The following is an 18,176-nucleotide window of genomic DNA, read 5'->3' as shown; positions in this document are numbered from 1 at the left end:
TTACTCTTCGCCAGACCCAATTCTCAAAAATGTGAAGGGTCTGCAAGTCTACGTTTATTTTAGATTCCCAACGGTCACAGAGCAAAATGCCTCTGGACGCAATTGGATAGACCTACAACCAATCAGAGCAATGAAACATTGGATAGTCATAGTATCATTGTATCACCCAAGTGGTAAATGGTAATGGTAAATGGGCTGCACTTATATAGCGCTTTTCTCACCCCTGAGGGACAAAGCGCTTTACAATGGCCTCTCATTCACCTATTCACACACACACTCACACACCAGTGGCGCCGGCAGGCCATACACGGCGCTAGTCTGCTCACTGGGAGCAATTGGGGGTTCAGTGTCTTGCTCAGGGACACTTCGACATGTAGACTGGAGGAGGCGGGATTTGAACCACCAACCCTACGATCATTGGACGACCCGCTCTACCTTCTGAACCACAGCACAGTCGTTGTATCAAACCTGCCCCATATTAGATAAATGGTTGTGATTGGCCTGACCAAAATCTGGTTGGGTGGAACGGACGTTTGAACGGAAGGATGACCAGACTGATCTACAGAGTGAAATAGAACGAGCTCACGTGATCAGGATGGCGACACCAGGCTAGAATTACTCTACTCGTGTTTTTTTTTTTTTTTACACAATACTTGGCCTGGTATGGTGAGTCAACCTCGCTAAGACAACTTTAAAAAGGTAGTATTGTGTGTGTTTCTCTGTATCAAAACATACAGATTGAATAGGTCTCTAGAGTGGTTTGGTAACATCACATCACATAACTAAGTAACCTTGCTTGAGACGTGAATAGCTGAGGGCTTGGTATCCACTGGAGATGTGGGTTCAAACCCCATTGGCCACATGACTAGCTCAGTTGATAAAGCATGAGAATCTTAATCTCAGGGTTGTAGGTTCAAGCCCCAAATTGAAAATTGTTATAGATCATTTTGATCCATTTACATAAATAGAAATAATGAGCAAAGGATTTGCCAAGGTTCGATTCAAAGATCAATAAATGGTTTCTTTATTTCCAAACCTACAGTTGCAACCTTGCTGGAGGGAGACATGTTTCTGCCAAGAACGACACTAATATCGTCAGCATAACATTATATTCAAAACTCCAAAATGGGCGTTAGAGGAGGGATTTCAGGGCAGCAAGTGATCAACATCAGTGGAATTATACAGGAGTTATCTGAAATGTAAATTATTGAACTCAACTCGAGACAACAGTTGATTAAACATTAGGACCATAAATTCAGCACAGATACTGTATGTCCCTGGAGTGTTTTCCTGCCATATACCTTATCTTAGCTCTTAGAATGTCTGGAGGATGTTGTTCTCAGAGAAGAACAAACAAGTAGGAAAAGAACAGCACAACAGTCTTAGTGTTACTTCATGTGTGTCTCTGCATAGACTCAATATTTTCCTTGACAAGGATGTTAAACTTTTCATTGCATATTGTACAAATATCAAATAAATATGAAAAATGTATGCATTAATACATCACTGACTGCGGTAGCTGTTAGAGCTGAAGCTGGTACTTACCGCAGATGAAGCCCTCATCCTCCCCTAGGGGGCAGTCACTGTGGAAGTCACACACACGTGTCCTGTCGACACAGCTGCTGTCATCACAGTGGAACGAGTTGATCTCCTCACAATCTGACCCCAGCTCAAAATCATGGTGACCTGGACAGATATACAGAAGAAACACCCATTACTGCACCATGTTCATCAACTTTCTGAATTTTCATATTGTACTATTAGTGATATCACAGATTAGACTTCTTAATGTAGTTCATCATTTGCCCAACAGTTTACAGTAATTATAATTCATAAACCTTGTCGATGCATTTGAGGTGTGGTGGTTTCGATTTCTTTCTGATGGAACTGAGTGTTGTCAGTTCTCTTGGAACAGTTCTGCACTGCATGTCGGAACAACGCAGGCTGACTACAGGGGTTCCACAAGGTTCAGTTCTGGGTCCACTTCTTTTTTCCCTTTACACGACATCACTGGCTTCTGTTATTCGCTCGCATGGTTTCTCCTACCATTGTTATGCAGATGACACCCAGCTCGTCCTGCCATTTATCCCATCTGACATGCAAGTGGAGGCACACAATGCTGCGTGCTTGGCTGACATCTTGGAGTGGATGGCGACACATCACCTCAAGCTCAACCTGGAGAAGAGCTGCTGTTCCTCCCGGGGAAGGATTGCCCACACCGTGACCTGGCCATCACCAATGATGCCTGGTCATCTTGGACTGTGAAGAATCTGGGTGTGACCCTGAACGACCAACTGTCATTCTCGGCACTTATCGCATCAGTTACGCGCTATTGCAGATTCCTGCTCTTCAACAACAGGAGGATTCACCCTTTCCTCACTGAAGAAACGGCACAGGTGCTCAGCCAGGCTCTTGTCACCTCCTGCCTGGACTACTGTAACTCCCTCCTCATAGGGGCCCCGCTCATCAGCCATCAAACCTCTGGAGCTTGTCCAGAAAGCTGCAGCTCGCCTGGTGTTCAACCACCCCAAGTTCTCCCAGACAACTTCCCTTGCCCCTCCGTTCTCGACACTGGCTTCCTGCAGCAGGTTGCATCCAGTTTAAGACTCTGGTGCTAGCCTACAGGGCAATGAAAAGAAAAGCTTCTTCCTACCTCTAGGCCATAGTCAAGCCCTACACCCCCTCCCAACCACTACACTCAAGGCGACTGGTTGCTCCCTGAAGCCGATCAACCCAATTATGTCTCTTTTCTGCCCTAGCACCACAGTGGTGGAACGAACTCCCCATTGACGTCAGGACAGCGGAATCGCTGCCCATCTTTCGCCACAGGCTGAAAACTCACCTCTTCAAGAAGTACTACCCTGACCATTCCTTTAAGCACCTAATGTAAGTACCTGTATCTATTATTTGTATTTAGCTGTTTTTGCACTTTTACTTTAGCACTGGTTAGACGCTTGTTTAGAAAGGAGATGCACTTTTGAGTTCTATCTCTTGACTACCTACGTTGAATGCACTTATTGTAAGTTGCTTTGGATAAAAGTGTCTGCTAAATTACTGTAATGTAATATAATGTAATGTATTTTCCCATCTCTTACTGCAGCCATGGACAGCAGACATGATTCTTTAGACAACATACATACAAAGAGGAGGACAAGTCTGTTTCACTGAGAGGTTGTTTCAATGTCTCTGCTTGGTGTGAATACAAATACATTTTCCATTTCCATTTGGGAAGAGTGTGAACTCACCCAGGTCACAGTCGCGGAGCTCCAGGGAGTCCAGGGCCAGAGAGGTCTGCTCCCTGCCCAGGCAGGAGGGGTACAGCAGGGTCACCTGGAACGGCTCTTCCACTCGCCCAATCAGTGCCTCCAGCTCCTCCCACTGTTCCCTGCCACAACCAATCACAGATGAGATTTTTTCTTTCTTTTTTTTTTTTAAATAGGTTTTTCCTTCTTTTCTTTCTTTTCTTTTTTTTTTTAAATTAAAGTTGCAAATAACTCAATCAATATAAACAACCATTAAGGATCACTACATTTGTCATATTTTGTTGTCAAATTCCATGTCTTGTGACAAGTGTGAACAGTTCTGACTCTTTGAAGCCCTTTTTCTCTGCTTAGTGATTTCAGGTGTACCAACATTCACAGAAGCATATCTTCTTCAAATATTTGCAGATTTCAATGGCATTTGAAAGCTTACAATTTACACTTTCATAATCTATAAAGAAGTGAAAAATGACCTTGGCAGACATCAGGACCAAACCTCCAGTGGCAATTACATTTATTATGCATATTGTTGTGTGTGCGTGTATTGTTGTGTGTGCGTGTAAAACAAAATGTCTGCTTACATACAGTAGTTAGACTGAACCAATTTCAACCAATAATATGACTACCACCAACTTTCAGCAACACACAGCTACTGTAAGATTCATTATTTGGCTAGTTAGCAACAGCATTGCATGTCTTTGGCTGTTCACATAACTTTAGTCATTTAGCCGAAACCTTTATCCAAATTGACTTACATAATTGCATTTAACATAAAAAGTACTGGAGAGTCACTTATCATGCATCTCAGAATAGGACTGCTGATCAAAGTTCAGTTTTTCCCTTTAAAAAAGCATCATATGAACAGGCTGGGATCAATACTGGTCTCAGTCTTTCTTCTTCTGTTTTTCTTTTATGTTGAGACTAAGGTTGTTAATTGTTGTTCTTGTCACGTGTTGTTTCTGTTTTGTCAGTGTTGTACATTGGATTGTCCTGTTTGTGTTGTATTGTGTATTTGTGTGGGACCCCCTCGTAAACAAGATGTTACATCTCAAGGGGTTTATCCCACATTAATAAAGAATTTCATACAGTATAGTCCCTGATTTCAGACCAAACCCTCTAAATAAAAGACTCAATAAGTTCCTCCGCTAACTAAGCCACTAATCTCATCGGCTAGTCCATCCCTCTCTCCTCTGTCCTAGCCTATTACACTCAAATAAATTTTGACGTTCAGCTTTTGGAAACATAAATGCTTTTATCTCGTCCCGGAATGGACGTGCTTCAAGTTCAATGTTACAGCTGATGAATATTAACGACATCTGTACAACAGGTGCTCAGGTCAGGAAAGATGATCACCTCTCTGTTGAATATTAGTCAGATCCTTTATCCTATTCCAATCTGAAGCTTAATGGACTCCATGGCTTTTCTACTGGATATGTGGTACTAAAGGTTGTGTCAAGTCCACTTAGGCTAACCCAAGCTGAAAGCATGCTCGGTATATAACAGCATTACATACTGACCACTATCCAGCCAGACAGCAACTTCCATCCACCAGCAGAGATGTAGGGAGGTAACAGGTATGGGCACAGTGGCAATAACCTCCACTAATCACACTCAGACTACTGCAGGTCAGCTTGGATAGTACAGGAGCCCAGAGCCACAGACTATGATCAAGACGCCCACACTCTCTCTCTCTCTCCCTCTCTCTCCCCTCCCTCAACCCCTCCCCTCTCTCTTAGATGAATCAGATGTATCAGAACTCACAAGTTCCTGGAAAAGGATCTGTACGTAATTTATTCTATGACCCTTTCAAATCTTCAAGGAGCTGTCTCGAGAGGTTGGGGGCTAGAGGCCAGAGATGTAGGGGCTACAGGAGTTGGGCTTGAGGGTAGGGCTAGAGAGGCTGAATCAGGATTGAAGGGGAGGTTTCCTTCTAAACAGCCCCTGGACTGTCTTGTGCTGTGTCATTTTCAGGTAAGTGGACAGGAAGAGGATAAGCAATCAAGGAAACTGAACCGTTCTGACCTGCCGCCATATGGTCCTCTGGCTCTGAGGACTGAAGAACTGATGATGGATTCTGAGTGGGCAGGTCTGACCAGGACCGACAGGTTCACCACCCAGGGGCCCGACCAATAGCGAGCCAGGTGCAGATAGCACAGCGGACCGCTGCCTAGCAACACCGGACTGGTCAGGTGGTATTCACAGTTCCCAGAGGCCTCTGAGGCAGAGGAGGGGCTCAGAAGCAGGAAGTGACCTAAGGGAAACAGGAAGAACACCTGGGTTAGTGGGATTCTGAATCCATATTATGGTCATAAGGCCATATCTTGTACAAATATGGTCATTAACTCTAGAATATGGTCATCCTCTTCTCCTCACCATCAGAGCTGTCCTCAGAGTGGTCAGACAAAGGCCTAAAGTCGGTCTGTGTGCTTGGTCTCTGTTGCTGTGGTGACTTGATCCGCCAGTCGCTTCGGACGCTGTGATTGGACAGGGTCCAGGGACAGGCCGACTCAAAATCACAGGAAGTAGCTGCAGGGTGGGGCCAGACGGTGGAGTTAGGTCAGTGACTGATCAATGGATAGTAAGGAACCAGGTCCATCATGTAGTAAATCTATTACACAACACAGCACTTACTAATACCAACGTCATCATTACTCACAGTAAACATGAACGTCATGGCTTGAATGTTCTCTTGTTGTTCATTCTGAGCCCATTCACACACAGCAATAAGATCAGCACCACACCATACTGTAGTAACTAACAGTAACATTGACACATAGTAACATTGACACATATTTGCATGATGAGGTCAATGGGCGGCTGTGGCTCAGGAAGTAGTTCGGGTCGTCCAATGACCGCAGGATCACGGTTCGATTACCGGCCCCTCCTGTCCACATGTCGAATGTCCTGAACAAGACACTATCACACACAGTGTGTGCACACAGTACTGTATCATACAGCTGTCAACACCAAGGACCCAGTGTGAAGCTGAAGAGAACAGCAGAAACCAACGAGATATAGTTACAAGAGCAGATTCAACTTGGCGCTCGGGTGAGAACAAGGTAATAGGAGTCTTTCAGGTGCTCTTGGAGTTTGGGAGGGAAACTTCAATGCAAAAACAGCAGTCTCCAGGCACTCAAAAACAGAAGGCGAGGAAGGTAGGAGAAAAAAGCCTTTATTTAATCATCTTGGGCTAAAAATCTAAAAACCAACATATTTCGACCTCACTGTCTTCTTCAGGGCAGAGAAAGTATGAGATATAGTTACACCTCCTGTAAGAATGTTTTGGCCATTCCATCCCACTCACTAATTCTTTTCTCACTCTATATTTCTCATGCACGCACACACACACACACACACACATACACACATTTTCCAAACAATGTCAGTCCATGGACTGGCTCCCAGTACGGTTAATATTTCAATCATTACAGAGATTTAGAAACAGTTAGCAGCAGCTCCATTATCTGTAACTAGGCTGTTTACCTGTTTCCTACAGGAGGAAGATTTCTCCCCGGCATCATCTATATCGCCATTATCATTGAGAAAGGTGAGAGAGTGGGTTTGTCTGAGGGTGAGAGTGGGTTTGTCTGAGGGGAGGGGATGAGAGAGTGGGTTTATCTGAGGGGAGGGGGTGAGAGAGTGTTTTTTTTGGTGGGAAAGCACTAATAAGGAAGCCAAAGGAAGCCCTCCGGAATTGGCCAGAAATAGGCCAATGGGAAGTGGTTGGCTGTAAAATTAAATCAAGTCTCGTTTTATTGCTGTTGAATGACAATGGGCCTCATTCACCAACTGCTGTTACGAAGCATTTTCTTCTTAAATCCCACTTACAGTTTTCACGAAGATTCTGACATTCACTTTTTTCAATTCTACAGTTGTATCATATTATAGGGTTGAAATACAATAATATGGGTATCATTTGTAATATATTTAAATGTTTTTTTCATTATTTTACAAAGCAAGAGTGCTGTCTTTCCAATAGTGTCTCTGATGTGCCTGGTCCTGCTCAGATAGCTCTGTTGTGCACCCTTCCCCGGATGGTGTTCACTGAATGAATAATAGCATCCCATGCATATTTTCTTGTGTTATTTTATATCCACTACTGATGCTACGAGATATGACAGGTGGAGTCTGGTGCTCCACCCTCTTAAGAATTTCGTTTGGGCATGCTTGACTTCTGTCTGAACTTTTAAATGTCTGTGTGTGATTCCTTTGTGTGTCACAGGTTTCACTGTGCCGTTCGTCAGTATCGTTTCCACCCTCACTGTCTATTTTGTAAATTTTTGGGGATTGTATTGTGTATTGTATACTGTAGTATAGCTTCCCCATTGTATTTTGCACTATCCTGATCGTGGGTCGTATGACATGCCAAAACACCACTTTAGCCAGCTATGCCACCGAAAAGCTAGCGAGTCGATGGTGCGGGTGGGCGGTATTTATACTGACAAGTGAGTTTAACCAATTCAACTTGGTTACATGTGCGCACGGCCCTGGGGCCTCATTTATCATTGTGTATACACCTCTTTCTACAGTATACCTTTTTTCCCCCATTTTGTGCGTACACACTTTTCTCCGCCAGGTATGTGATCTATCAAACCAAAACTCGACGGGAAAAAGTGTGGACATTTACACCCACTCTGACCATGGTGTACACCCTTTCTGAAGACAGGGGGAAATGGCGACGCAGGTGGTGAGTCGATGAATTTCAATGTGCGAGGGAGAGAGGAAGAGCGTGGAGAGTTTATAAATGCACTATCATGCCTATAATGGCCCAATTCACCACAAAAATGTATCTCAAATCCAGCACACCATCAAATCAAATGCCAATCATTGATAATTAGATTGTCATCAAGATGTGATCAAGTACACCTGTTTGCTGCAAGTATATAAATATTGCGGCAAGTCCACCTGTGCGTAATGGAACAAGATGGATCCAGCAATCCTTGGGCTGCTGGACAACCTCGCCAATGCCATTGTGCGCAACGCCGTTGCTGACCCCGGAGACGGTGGTGGGAAGATCAGAAGGGAGTGGGTGTTCCGGGACCAACAAGATCTGCATGCCCATGATGCTGACTGGCTAATCAGCCAATTTAGACTCCCTAGAGCCGTGCTCTTTGAGCTATGTGCTGAACTTGGTCAAGCATTAGAAAGGACCACCCGGTGCATTCACACAATGTCAGTGCCAACAGGCCTACGGACCACATATAGAATTGAATAATGAGGCCAAGGCAGCACTCTAAAAATGAATGGTAATAATGAATGTGTTGTTCACATTTGGACATATTGAAGTGACCTAACCTACATGTTTTGGCACAGGTACTAACCACTCTGGGTTTCCTGGCAACCGGGATATACCAGCGGGAACTAGCCGACAGGTGTGTATGATAAAGCAAGGCAAGGCAAACTATTTATGAAGCACATTTAAAATGACAGCAGTCAACCAAAGTGCTATACAGAGGTGGGCCCCAAAGTAAAAACAATGAATTTCAACAGACAATACAAGCATGAAACAGACGCTGCTTGTGCTCATGCTGTGTTCACACCGGGCGCAAATCTTTCCGTGCGGCGACATTCGCAAAAGTTCTAATTTTTTTTTACTTTCTGCGGCGGATTCGCGCGGCAACCCATTGAATCCCACGAGATTGATGCAAACTAGGCGGTGCAAATTTTCTCGCCGCGCCTGGTGTGAACACAGCATCAGACTGAGTGAAACGCTAGGGAGAATAAGCGGGTATTTAGGGAGGATTTAAAAATATCAAGATTCTGGGAAGATCTGATATAAAGGGGCAGGCTATTCCAGAGGCTAGGGACGGCCACCGCAAAAGCCCTGTCACCTCTAGACTTTAATCTGTTTTTTGGCACCTCCAGCAGCAATTGGTCAGCAGACCTTAAAGAGAATGCTTTTTTTCGACAACCTGGACCTTATTTACGGCATATTATAAGACATTTGACTCACCGAGATAACTTGTGTAATTTGGAGGCCTGTAGAAGAAATTTTAAATCCAGCGCGAGCAAGTATATCCATGAAATGGCGGCGGACGGGGCACCGAGAATGCAGCTTCTAAAACGTATTTCTGCCGCAAAACGGTTGTTTTCATCAATCCATTTTTATGAATCGCTAGTTGTGCTTCCATAGAGCGAGGGCTTGTTGTGGTTTTCACATGCCTCAGTTGTTGTGGTTTTCACATGCCTTTCTTTTACAGTGTAGGCCTACTGTATGTGGCCCATGGTGACATTGATCAATTCTCGATTAAAAGCGTGTAATAATAATGCCCCAAAATGCGTTGTAATTTTGCCAGCCCCCCCCCCCGCACACACACACGTGCCCCTCTCCTCCCCCTCTTCCTTTGTCAACGGTAAACGCGAAAAGCGGACACAAACGGAGGCGTGCTGCAGCAGCATTGCACACAGCACACACATCTCCTCCCCTGCCCTTTCCCCATCCAGAGTGCCCGAGTGATGACAGCTAACCAGCCAGGTAACACAAACAAAACAAGTGTATTGTTTGCCCCCTAAGCCTCAGTTGCCAAACTATAACTTGCATTTATTTGTCTCTGTTGTGAAGTAAGTCTCATACCGCGCCAAACAGCTGAGCCTAAATTAGCCGACTGCCCACCTGCTTAACAAGTCTATTGTATATGCATTTTGTATTTATTATGTTGTGTAAAGCACACCGAGAGGCACATTGTCTGAAATGTGCTCTATAAATAAAGATTATTATTATTATTATTATTATTATTTGACGCTAGACATAATCAATTAATGGATTTAATGTAATGATGACCACCACACGACCAATGTTGGTAGAATTTGTTGTTGATACAACATGTGAGGCTATCAGTATCATAACCAAGTCCCCCCCCGTCAACAACTCGCGCAACAATCCAAATACAAATTATCTGGCACCCCGTTAACGTCTCGCAAGGTGCCCTCATTTTTCACTGAGCACCTGCCCCCCAAAATGTCTGTGCACGCCACTGGTATAGCTATACAATATAAGACTACGTTGACGTGTCGCCACAGCTCTACTCTCTAAAAAAAACTTTGAGGCATCCAGATAAAATCAATCAATAAAACAGTTTGATTATATCAATCCTATTTTAATTTCTCTTCACTGGCTCCCAGTAAAAAGAGTTGATTTCAAAATACTTCTAATTATTTTTACGTTTTTGAATGGTCTAGCTTCCTTGTACTTTTCTGATATGCTCATCGAAATATACATAGGTTAGATCCCTTATATCGACAAGTAAATGTCTCCTCAATATCCCCAGATTAAATTCTTAATTAGCTTCTGGTGCCTTCAGTCATTATGGTCCTACTATTCTGTAATTCTCTACCACATGAGCTGAGATCTGCTGTCTGATCTGTGTCTTCATTTAAAAGCAGATTAAAGCTACATGAGATATCTCGGCACTTTGGCGGCCCCTCTGGTCACGATAAAATCAACACTGCATTTGAAGAGCCACACTTCCCACAATTCCCCACTCACTCGCTGGGGAAAAAATATGATAAAACGTGTGTGGTGCTCTAAAATTGTTTTCTACTTTTATTCTTTTTATTGTAATTCCTTTTTATATGACTGTTTTATCTTATCTTACATACTTTTATATTTGTAATACACTCAGTATATATATATATATATACTGAGAGTGTATTACAAATATAAAAGTATGTAAGATAAGATAAAACAGTCATATAAAAAGGAATTACAATAAAAAGAATGTATATACCATCAGTGGAGGCTCGTCCATTGAGGCAGGGAAGGACAGTCCTCTTCAGTTTTTGGAAAGAAGAGAGAGGGATTAAAATATAAATATATTAATTTATTTATTCATAATTAATATTATCTCAGTTTTGTTCATAAAGCAGGTTTTCCCTATGGATAAAAATCCATTATTGAAATTCTAAAGCAGTGACATCTATAACATGCAGCTGGAGGACCCATAGATATCTATGGAAGGGAGGCTAGCCTCCCTTAGGGCGGGTTCTTTTCTCTTAAAGGGTTACACATATGCTAATTTAACCTACCTTCTATATCTACCTTTGGTCCCGAAAATGTGTTCTATAATGTCCTTTGGTCTGAATAAACATGTATTTATTTATCAGGGCTATTTTAGTATCCCCCCCCCAGGCTGAATTGACTTGATTCAGAGTATGCTAATTATTTATTTAAAATAGTTCCCGCCAGGTAATGTTACCGCCCACTTTGCTGTTTTGAAAAGATGGCAGCTAATTTGGTTCCTTACGATTTTGACCCGCCTAGCGATCCAGAAAACGACAACCACCAGCCGTTAGAGTTAGGGTTGCCACCAGGTGCATCAATCAAATGCATCGATTCTATTGACAGGTGTCATTACAGCGATGCGTGTGCAATTTCGAAACAGGATGATGACGTTGCACAGAAAAAGGTCTATAGCTTACCAGCAACTTGTTGGCTAATGTACCCGAGCCTTTTTAGTTAAACCAGGAGGCTAAAATAGCAGTCACATAGGCCTACCGTTATTACCAAAATAGCAAATAGGCGAGCCAACTGTAAACAATCTAAGTGCCTGTTAGAATAATACTAACGTTAGCGCGCCGGCTACAACAGCCACCATCCAAACACACAAAGCACAACTCGTGGAGTTTGGTATTTTTGTACTTACAGTTTCAGCGTCTTCACGAACAGTTGGTATAGCATCGTTCCTTAGAAGCAGGAACTTTGCAAGTCCTTGTTCAAACTGGCCGAGATTTATGAACGATTTGCGAGTAAAGTGCGCAGCGCACACTAAGACTGATATAGGAAGGGTTTCGGGAATATTACAATTATAAATAAAATTCAACCACATCCTTTCTTTCATCGCGTGGGAGGGAGTGGAGAGGCTTGTTTGGTTTACCAAATTTAATGTCCATCCTCGTAGGAGAGACTGGAGACGCGAGGCTAGGTAAATGATAAGGTGGCCTACGCAACAATCTAAATATGCTAATCAGGGGCGAAGTATGCAAATTCTCAAAAAACGTGACGTCAGGGCCGACACCTCCGGAAAGGGAAGCAATTGATAGGAGGGGGGAGGGGGGGAAAGCGCTCACGGGCAATACAGAGAGAGCAGCGAGTGTTAGGAATTGGGACTGGGCATATCAGTAAGACTCTCAAAAAACGAAATGAGGGTGAAAAATATGTTTTCTATTGAGTATAGCATATGTGGAACCCTTTAAATCAATGTAATGCCTTTTTTCTTGCCAATTTGTGATTGGCCAAAACGCTGAAAAATTACCGCAAGGGAGGACAGTACTCCGGCCCTGTCTGAACAGGATTCAGATATTGACATTTTGTTAGTCCAATCACATTCCAGATTCCAGATTTACCACAGTGAAGGCCGATTGAGTGGGTGTTGATGTCTGTGTTTCTCTTCCCTGTGCCATTGGAGACTTTTTGTGTGTTCGTAGCTCCATAATATAATACATCCGAAAGTATTATGGGACATATTATACATCAAACTGTTCGTCCATTTGTCTTGATTCTAGCCATCTAAATATCTAAGATGACATAAATACATTTTAAGCTTGAGCCGTCTGAACACGACAGTTCCACTGGCTGGCTATAGCCGGTAACGATCCGAGGTGCACGTCAGGCTACGGAATAGGCAGGCGCGCAGATTGGCTGGAGGCGCAAACTGTCGGCAACTCATCCAAAACATTTCTAGAGACTGGGTCGCAACACCGGATTGGAGAAATCCACAGCCTGGCTCCTGCTTGCGTGAGATTTGATTGCTTTGCGGTGCTTATTCCTCATCCAGTGATGGATGGGTGGATGGAAAACCTTCAACTGAATGTTCATATTGTTCTGATAATTGTAGGCTATAGCAACATAGAGTGGCAGCTTTGACAGCAACCCAAATGAGCTAATCCCATAGTTGTACCATTGCTAGCTAGTGTCGACCTGGCCGCCAAAGCCGAAGGGTCGCCTGCCTGGGGATCAACCGTTAGTATTCCCGGGACGGGAGTAGTACCAGAAGAAGGTACTAAGAAAAGATTAGTAAAAGTTGACAAGGTCAAAGCAAAGAAGTCTTATACAGACACTAGCCATGAGCGAACTGTAGGATACTGCATTTGCTGTGCAACGTATTCCATTGTCCAGTTGTCAAATCTATTTGCCAACAACTGTTTGAGAGCCAGAACACCTGTGTCCTCTAATCAAAAATCTTTCATATATCACCTAACCTCTCCAGCACCTCACCAATATCAATTATTTTCTCTTTATAAAAGAGTACAATCCATTACAACAGCTATTGCTTAGGCCTACAATGTTTAATTGTTGTTTTGTAATATTTTATCATGAATATGATAAATAAATGCTGCATGTAGTTAAAGAAAGTGTAATTCAGTTTTTCATATGCTAAAATTGACTGTTAATCCACTTTAAAGCTGATATTTCAAATAATAATTGACTGAGGGAAAGTGCCCCCCGGCGCCCATGGGCGGTTCGCCTCTCTTCCTCCTGTCCTCCTCATTTTTTTGAGTCACCAGCCGCCACTGATATATATATATATATATTACTATTTTATATGTATGCCTTTTTATTCTTGAAGCACATTGAGTAACACAAGCACATTGATATGACCATTGACCATTGTGCTTTACCAATAAACTTGACTTGTTTAGTGGAGTCTTACCATGGCTCTCATCCTCTGGGTTCAGGTGGGGAGGAAATAGGTGTTCCGGAAAGTTCTCCCCCACGGACCGGTCTAGTAGAGCACAGCTGGAACTGATCACTGGGAGAGGGAGGATGGGAAAGGAAGGATGGAGGAGAGGCATGGAGCAGAATTGGGGTAAGAGAGGAGAGGGATGGGGAGAGGGACAGAGGGAGGAGAAGGGAGGACAGGGATGGGGAGGGAACAAAGGGATGAGAAGGGAGATGGAGGATGAGGAGGGAGGGCAAGAGGAGGGAAAGAGATACAGAGAATGACAGAAACATGATGGAGAGAGGTGGGTGGATTGACAGAAACACAAAGGACAGAAGACAGAGAGTGGGAACGGCGGGGGAGAGGGCAGAGAGTGGATGGTTAGATATTGACAATATGTCCATGTGGATGATCAACAGCAGAAAGGTAAGAGCTATTCCAGGCTGTGGTAGGACACCTGTTAAGTCTGTTACTTCCCAGGTGGACGAAAGAGGGAACTAGTATCTCTCCTTCCTACAGTGGGTACCCTTTTCTCCAGAGATGATAATAACCGCTCCTGCCCTTTGCTCCCTGTGTTACTATATTTTGTACTGTCTTGTCCTGGCTCAAGGTCTCCTCCACAGCCTGCCAGTCTCCAGCTGAGTACACCAGCGCAGGGTCGTCTGCGTAGGCATACTTCCTGGAGACTGTGATCGGCAGGTCATAGGTGTAGATGTTATCAAGGAGAGGGGCCAAACAGATCCCTGGGGGACGCCGTTCTTAAGGCGTCGCAACCTGCTTCGCTGTCCGCTACCTGTGGTGAGGGTAAAGCTGCAGTTTCGGACTAGCTCCAGGATCAGGCTGACCATGTGCCTGTCCGGCAGCAGGCGGAGCAGCTTGCAGGTGAGGCCGCGGTGCCATACGGTGTCGTAGGCAGCCGTCAGGTCTATGAAGATGGCTCCGGCCTTCTTTTTAGCTTTAAAGCTGTCCTTGATGTCTTGAGTGATCATAGTGACTTGATCTACGGTTGATCTCCCAGGTCGGAACCCGGCCTGCTCCTGTGGGAGCAGCGGGTAGATGATTGGTTTGGCGCAGGCGTAGATGATACGCTTGAGGATTTTGAAGGGGATAAATAACAGAGATGGGGCAGTAACTCTTGGGGTCCCCTTCAGGCTTGTTTGGCTTAGGGATCGCAACAACTAGGGCTCTTCTCCAGATTTTGGGGATCATGAGTTGGCGCAAGCAGGAAGAGAGGAACGCTCTTAACCAGGACTTCAAGGCAGGTGCGGCATGGAGTATAAGCTCCGGGCAGATAGAATCAGGCCCCGGGGCTTTCCCTCGCTTTACATGCCGGAGGGCAGCAGTGATGGTTGATGTTGGGACCACAGGAACTTTCCTAGCATGCGTCTATCAGGGAGCCGGTTATCAATGCCGACGCTTGTGAATGCCAAGTCAGGATTCGTCCCAGTTCTCCAGCGACCTGAGACAAAGCTGGCTGCGCCCTTCGTACAGCAGGGCTAGGCTGTTATTAGCTGCACGAGCAGCCTGGTTGTCTCTGTCGGATGTATTGGTGTTGTACCCCCAATCCTCGTGCTGGCAATTGAAGTCGCATAGAGGCAGGAGTGGGGGAAAACTGGAAGATACCCTGGTGTGATTCGCGAGGGCCGAGGTTTGTAGACGTTGACGATTTTAAAGCTGGCAACGTCCATGCACATCCACTCAATCTCCGAGCCTCATGATCATATACAATGGTTCAGATCAATGCGTTTCCTCCAAGTGTTCCTCCCAGTGTTCCTTGTTTATTTTTGATATTAAAAACTTTATTTTTTGAACCTGCGCTGCCTGCCTGCCATCTGCTTTTGGGTCCTAAAGTACCTCCACCTACCAGCCCCAAACCCTAACAATGTTGAGCATTAAAGAGCCAATTCTTTGATGTTCCAATTTCATAAGGTTAAATTTATTGGGTTACGTTGAGTTTTATTTGGAAATAAGAATTTTATGACACCCAATTATTGAATACCACAATTTTAGCTCTCATATAAAAGCTGGTCAGAGAACAAAGTAACATTCCCTCAGACAGCTCTAACACTGCTCATGGACCATGTCAACATGCCATGAGTAATGAGACAAACACGGTCAACACATGCCAGAGCTAGCTCAGTATCTCTCTCTCTCTCTCTCTCAGGGCTAGCTCAGTATATCTCCCTCACTCTCTTTATTTCTCTATACTGTATATATCCCCCCCCCCCCCCACACACACACACACACACACTTGGTCAATGGCCAAGACAACAACATTCCAGCTTGTTTGCCTGCCATCATCATTGACACCAAGATCCAGCTCATAGTAACTGCCCCCCCCCCCCGCATTACAAGACATGCATCGGATGTTCTGAGTCCGTTTGCTGAAATCAAAGTGAAGTCGGTAGGTAGGCACATCCTTTAAACAAGGCAAAAGCATGGGAAAATGATCGCTCCTGCGCAGCACTGGGTCGGGGCCGGACATTTTGAGGAGGAAGAGGAAGACAAATACATGAAGGTCTCTGCCTGGACTATTTATTTAAAACATATTAAATAAAAAATCTTTAAAATCATGTGTTTGAAATCACAACAGTACAATGCCTGAGTAGGCATTAGCATGTTTATTCTGCATCATCCGGGGATTGAACTCACAAACATAGCCAAGGGAAGGTCATGTTCAAGTTGAGCCAAGTGAGAAGCTGGCAGTTTGGCCTTCGCTTGATCTTCTAAAACTTAATTCTACAAAAAAACATTTTCAAACAAACTTAAATCACATGAGGCATGTGGCAGCCTTCATGTACTTTATGTATGTATTAGGGTTAAATATTTTTCCAGAAATTGAGACATTTTATGTCCCGAGAATTGAGATGCTTTTCCCGGGATCTCCTGTGAAATCTTGATTTTTTAATTCTCTGCATGTACAACACTTGTGGCGTGGAGCCCACTTTGAATCAGTCAATAAAATGCAATACTGTATACGAACACAGTTTAAAGGCCTTCATCAGCAGCTTCTACTTCGGTAATGGTAATGTTATCTGAGAGGGGCAATATGCCAAATTCATAAAGGCTACCTGCATGGGCATATAATTTAGGGGGGGTGCTGGGGACATGTCCCCATCAATAATCAGACTACTGAATTGTCCCCAGCAATAATTTGGTATACAAACGCTTACCAGATGTCCTTCTCTACTAGTCCTGCCTCTCTAGCCCAATATTGGTAATATTGGCTTGCCATTTCTTGCTAACGCGTGAGAGGCTGGCTGTAGTATCTGGTTGAATTTGGTTGTGTGGCTACAAAGCTCAGAGCCTACATCAACACTACAGTTCTGTGCACATATATACAAGAAAATCATCGCGTCTCGTATTGATTCTGTATTCTATTTTTAAAAACTGGACAATCCCCTATTAACGGCAATGACTTGACTACCATTGCAAATGCGGCAAGATCTGAGCCACGACGAGGCTCACTCGCCTACTGAATTGCATAACGTTAGTAACCAGACATGTAAGGTTTAGGTATGTTTAGGTATTATTATTTTTTAACCCAATCAGTTATCACTTTGTAGCAACATATGTATTATAGCACAGTTTGAGGATTGAGACACTTGTTCTTATTGTATTTATTTGATTCTATATTGTCTTTTTAGTACAGTACACTGCCATGTCCTGTATGTTTCTTTTACAGCCCATTCATACTCTATGCAAGCTACGCTAGCGCGAGCTACGCAAGGTGACATTGATGTGTCCTTGTGTAGAAACGTGTGTCATGCCAAAAAAAATTACTTTACACGAGCGCAAGTGCTATTTCACACGAACCGATATGGGTGCTGATGCAAGGCAGCGACCCCCACACGCTCAGAGTGAACCAAAATACTTGCGTATATCCGCGTTCACAGCCGCGTCAGCGTAGCTCGCGTAGAGTATGAATCAGGCCTTACTCTTTCCTGCCTGTGCTGTGTGAACCATATTTCCCCTACCCGGGGATCAATAAAGGCTATTGTATTGTATCGTAACTGCACATGTGGGCCAAATGCATGATCATCAGTTTGTTAAAGAACCAGCCATCAGGATAATCAGATCTGACTGTAGCTCCGATGTAGCCATGTTTTTATTTTATATACAGTAGTGCAAAAAAACGTGACTCGCGCTACACACACTCGCATTAAATGTCCTCTCCAAAGCTCAAATCAAAAATATGCCGTGGCTACCTGTGATCCATCTGCAGAACAGCCTTCTGCCTCATGGATATTACACAATA

At 44.0% G+C, this 18,176-nt stretch overlaps 1 protein-coding gene across 1 annotated transcript in view; it reads right to left on the bottom strand.

Moving 5' to 3' along the window:
- ltk (leukocyte receptor tyrosine kinase) overlaps window positions 1-5,934 on the bottom strand; it is a gene marked incomplete at both ends in the record, with an annotated part of 63,713 nt that extends 57,779 nt beyond the window's left edge. Inside the window, 5 exons of the mRNA XM_084438883.1 lie at window positions 1,546-1,686; window positions 3,246-3,385; window positions 5,283-5,511; window positions 5,634-5,786; window positions 5,892-5,934. Of these exons, the coding sequence (XP_084295009.1) occupies window positions 1,546-1,686; window positions 3,246-3,385; window positions 5,283-5,511; window positions 5,634-5,786; window positions 5,892-5,934 (706 nt within the window). The remainder of the gene's footprint in view (window positions 1-1,545; window positions 1,687-3,245; window positions 3,386-5,282; window positions 5,512-5,633; window positions 5,787-5,891) is intronic.
- Window positions 5,935-18,176: the final 12,242 nt, after the last annotated feature.

Source organism: Borostomias antarcticus (assembly GCF_949987555.1).
Source record: "Borostomias antarcticus genome assembly, chromosome: 5".
Classification (NCBI taxonomy): Eukaryota; Metazoa; Chordata; class Actinopteri; order Stomiiformes; family Stomiidae; genus Borostomias; species Borostomias antarcticus.
The sequence above is the reverse complement of the archived record's forward strand: the minus strand, read 5'-3'. Positions and strand labels throughout refer to the sequence as shown.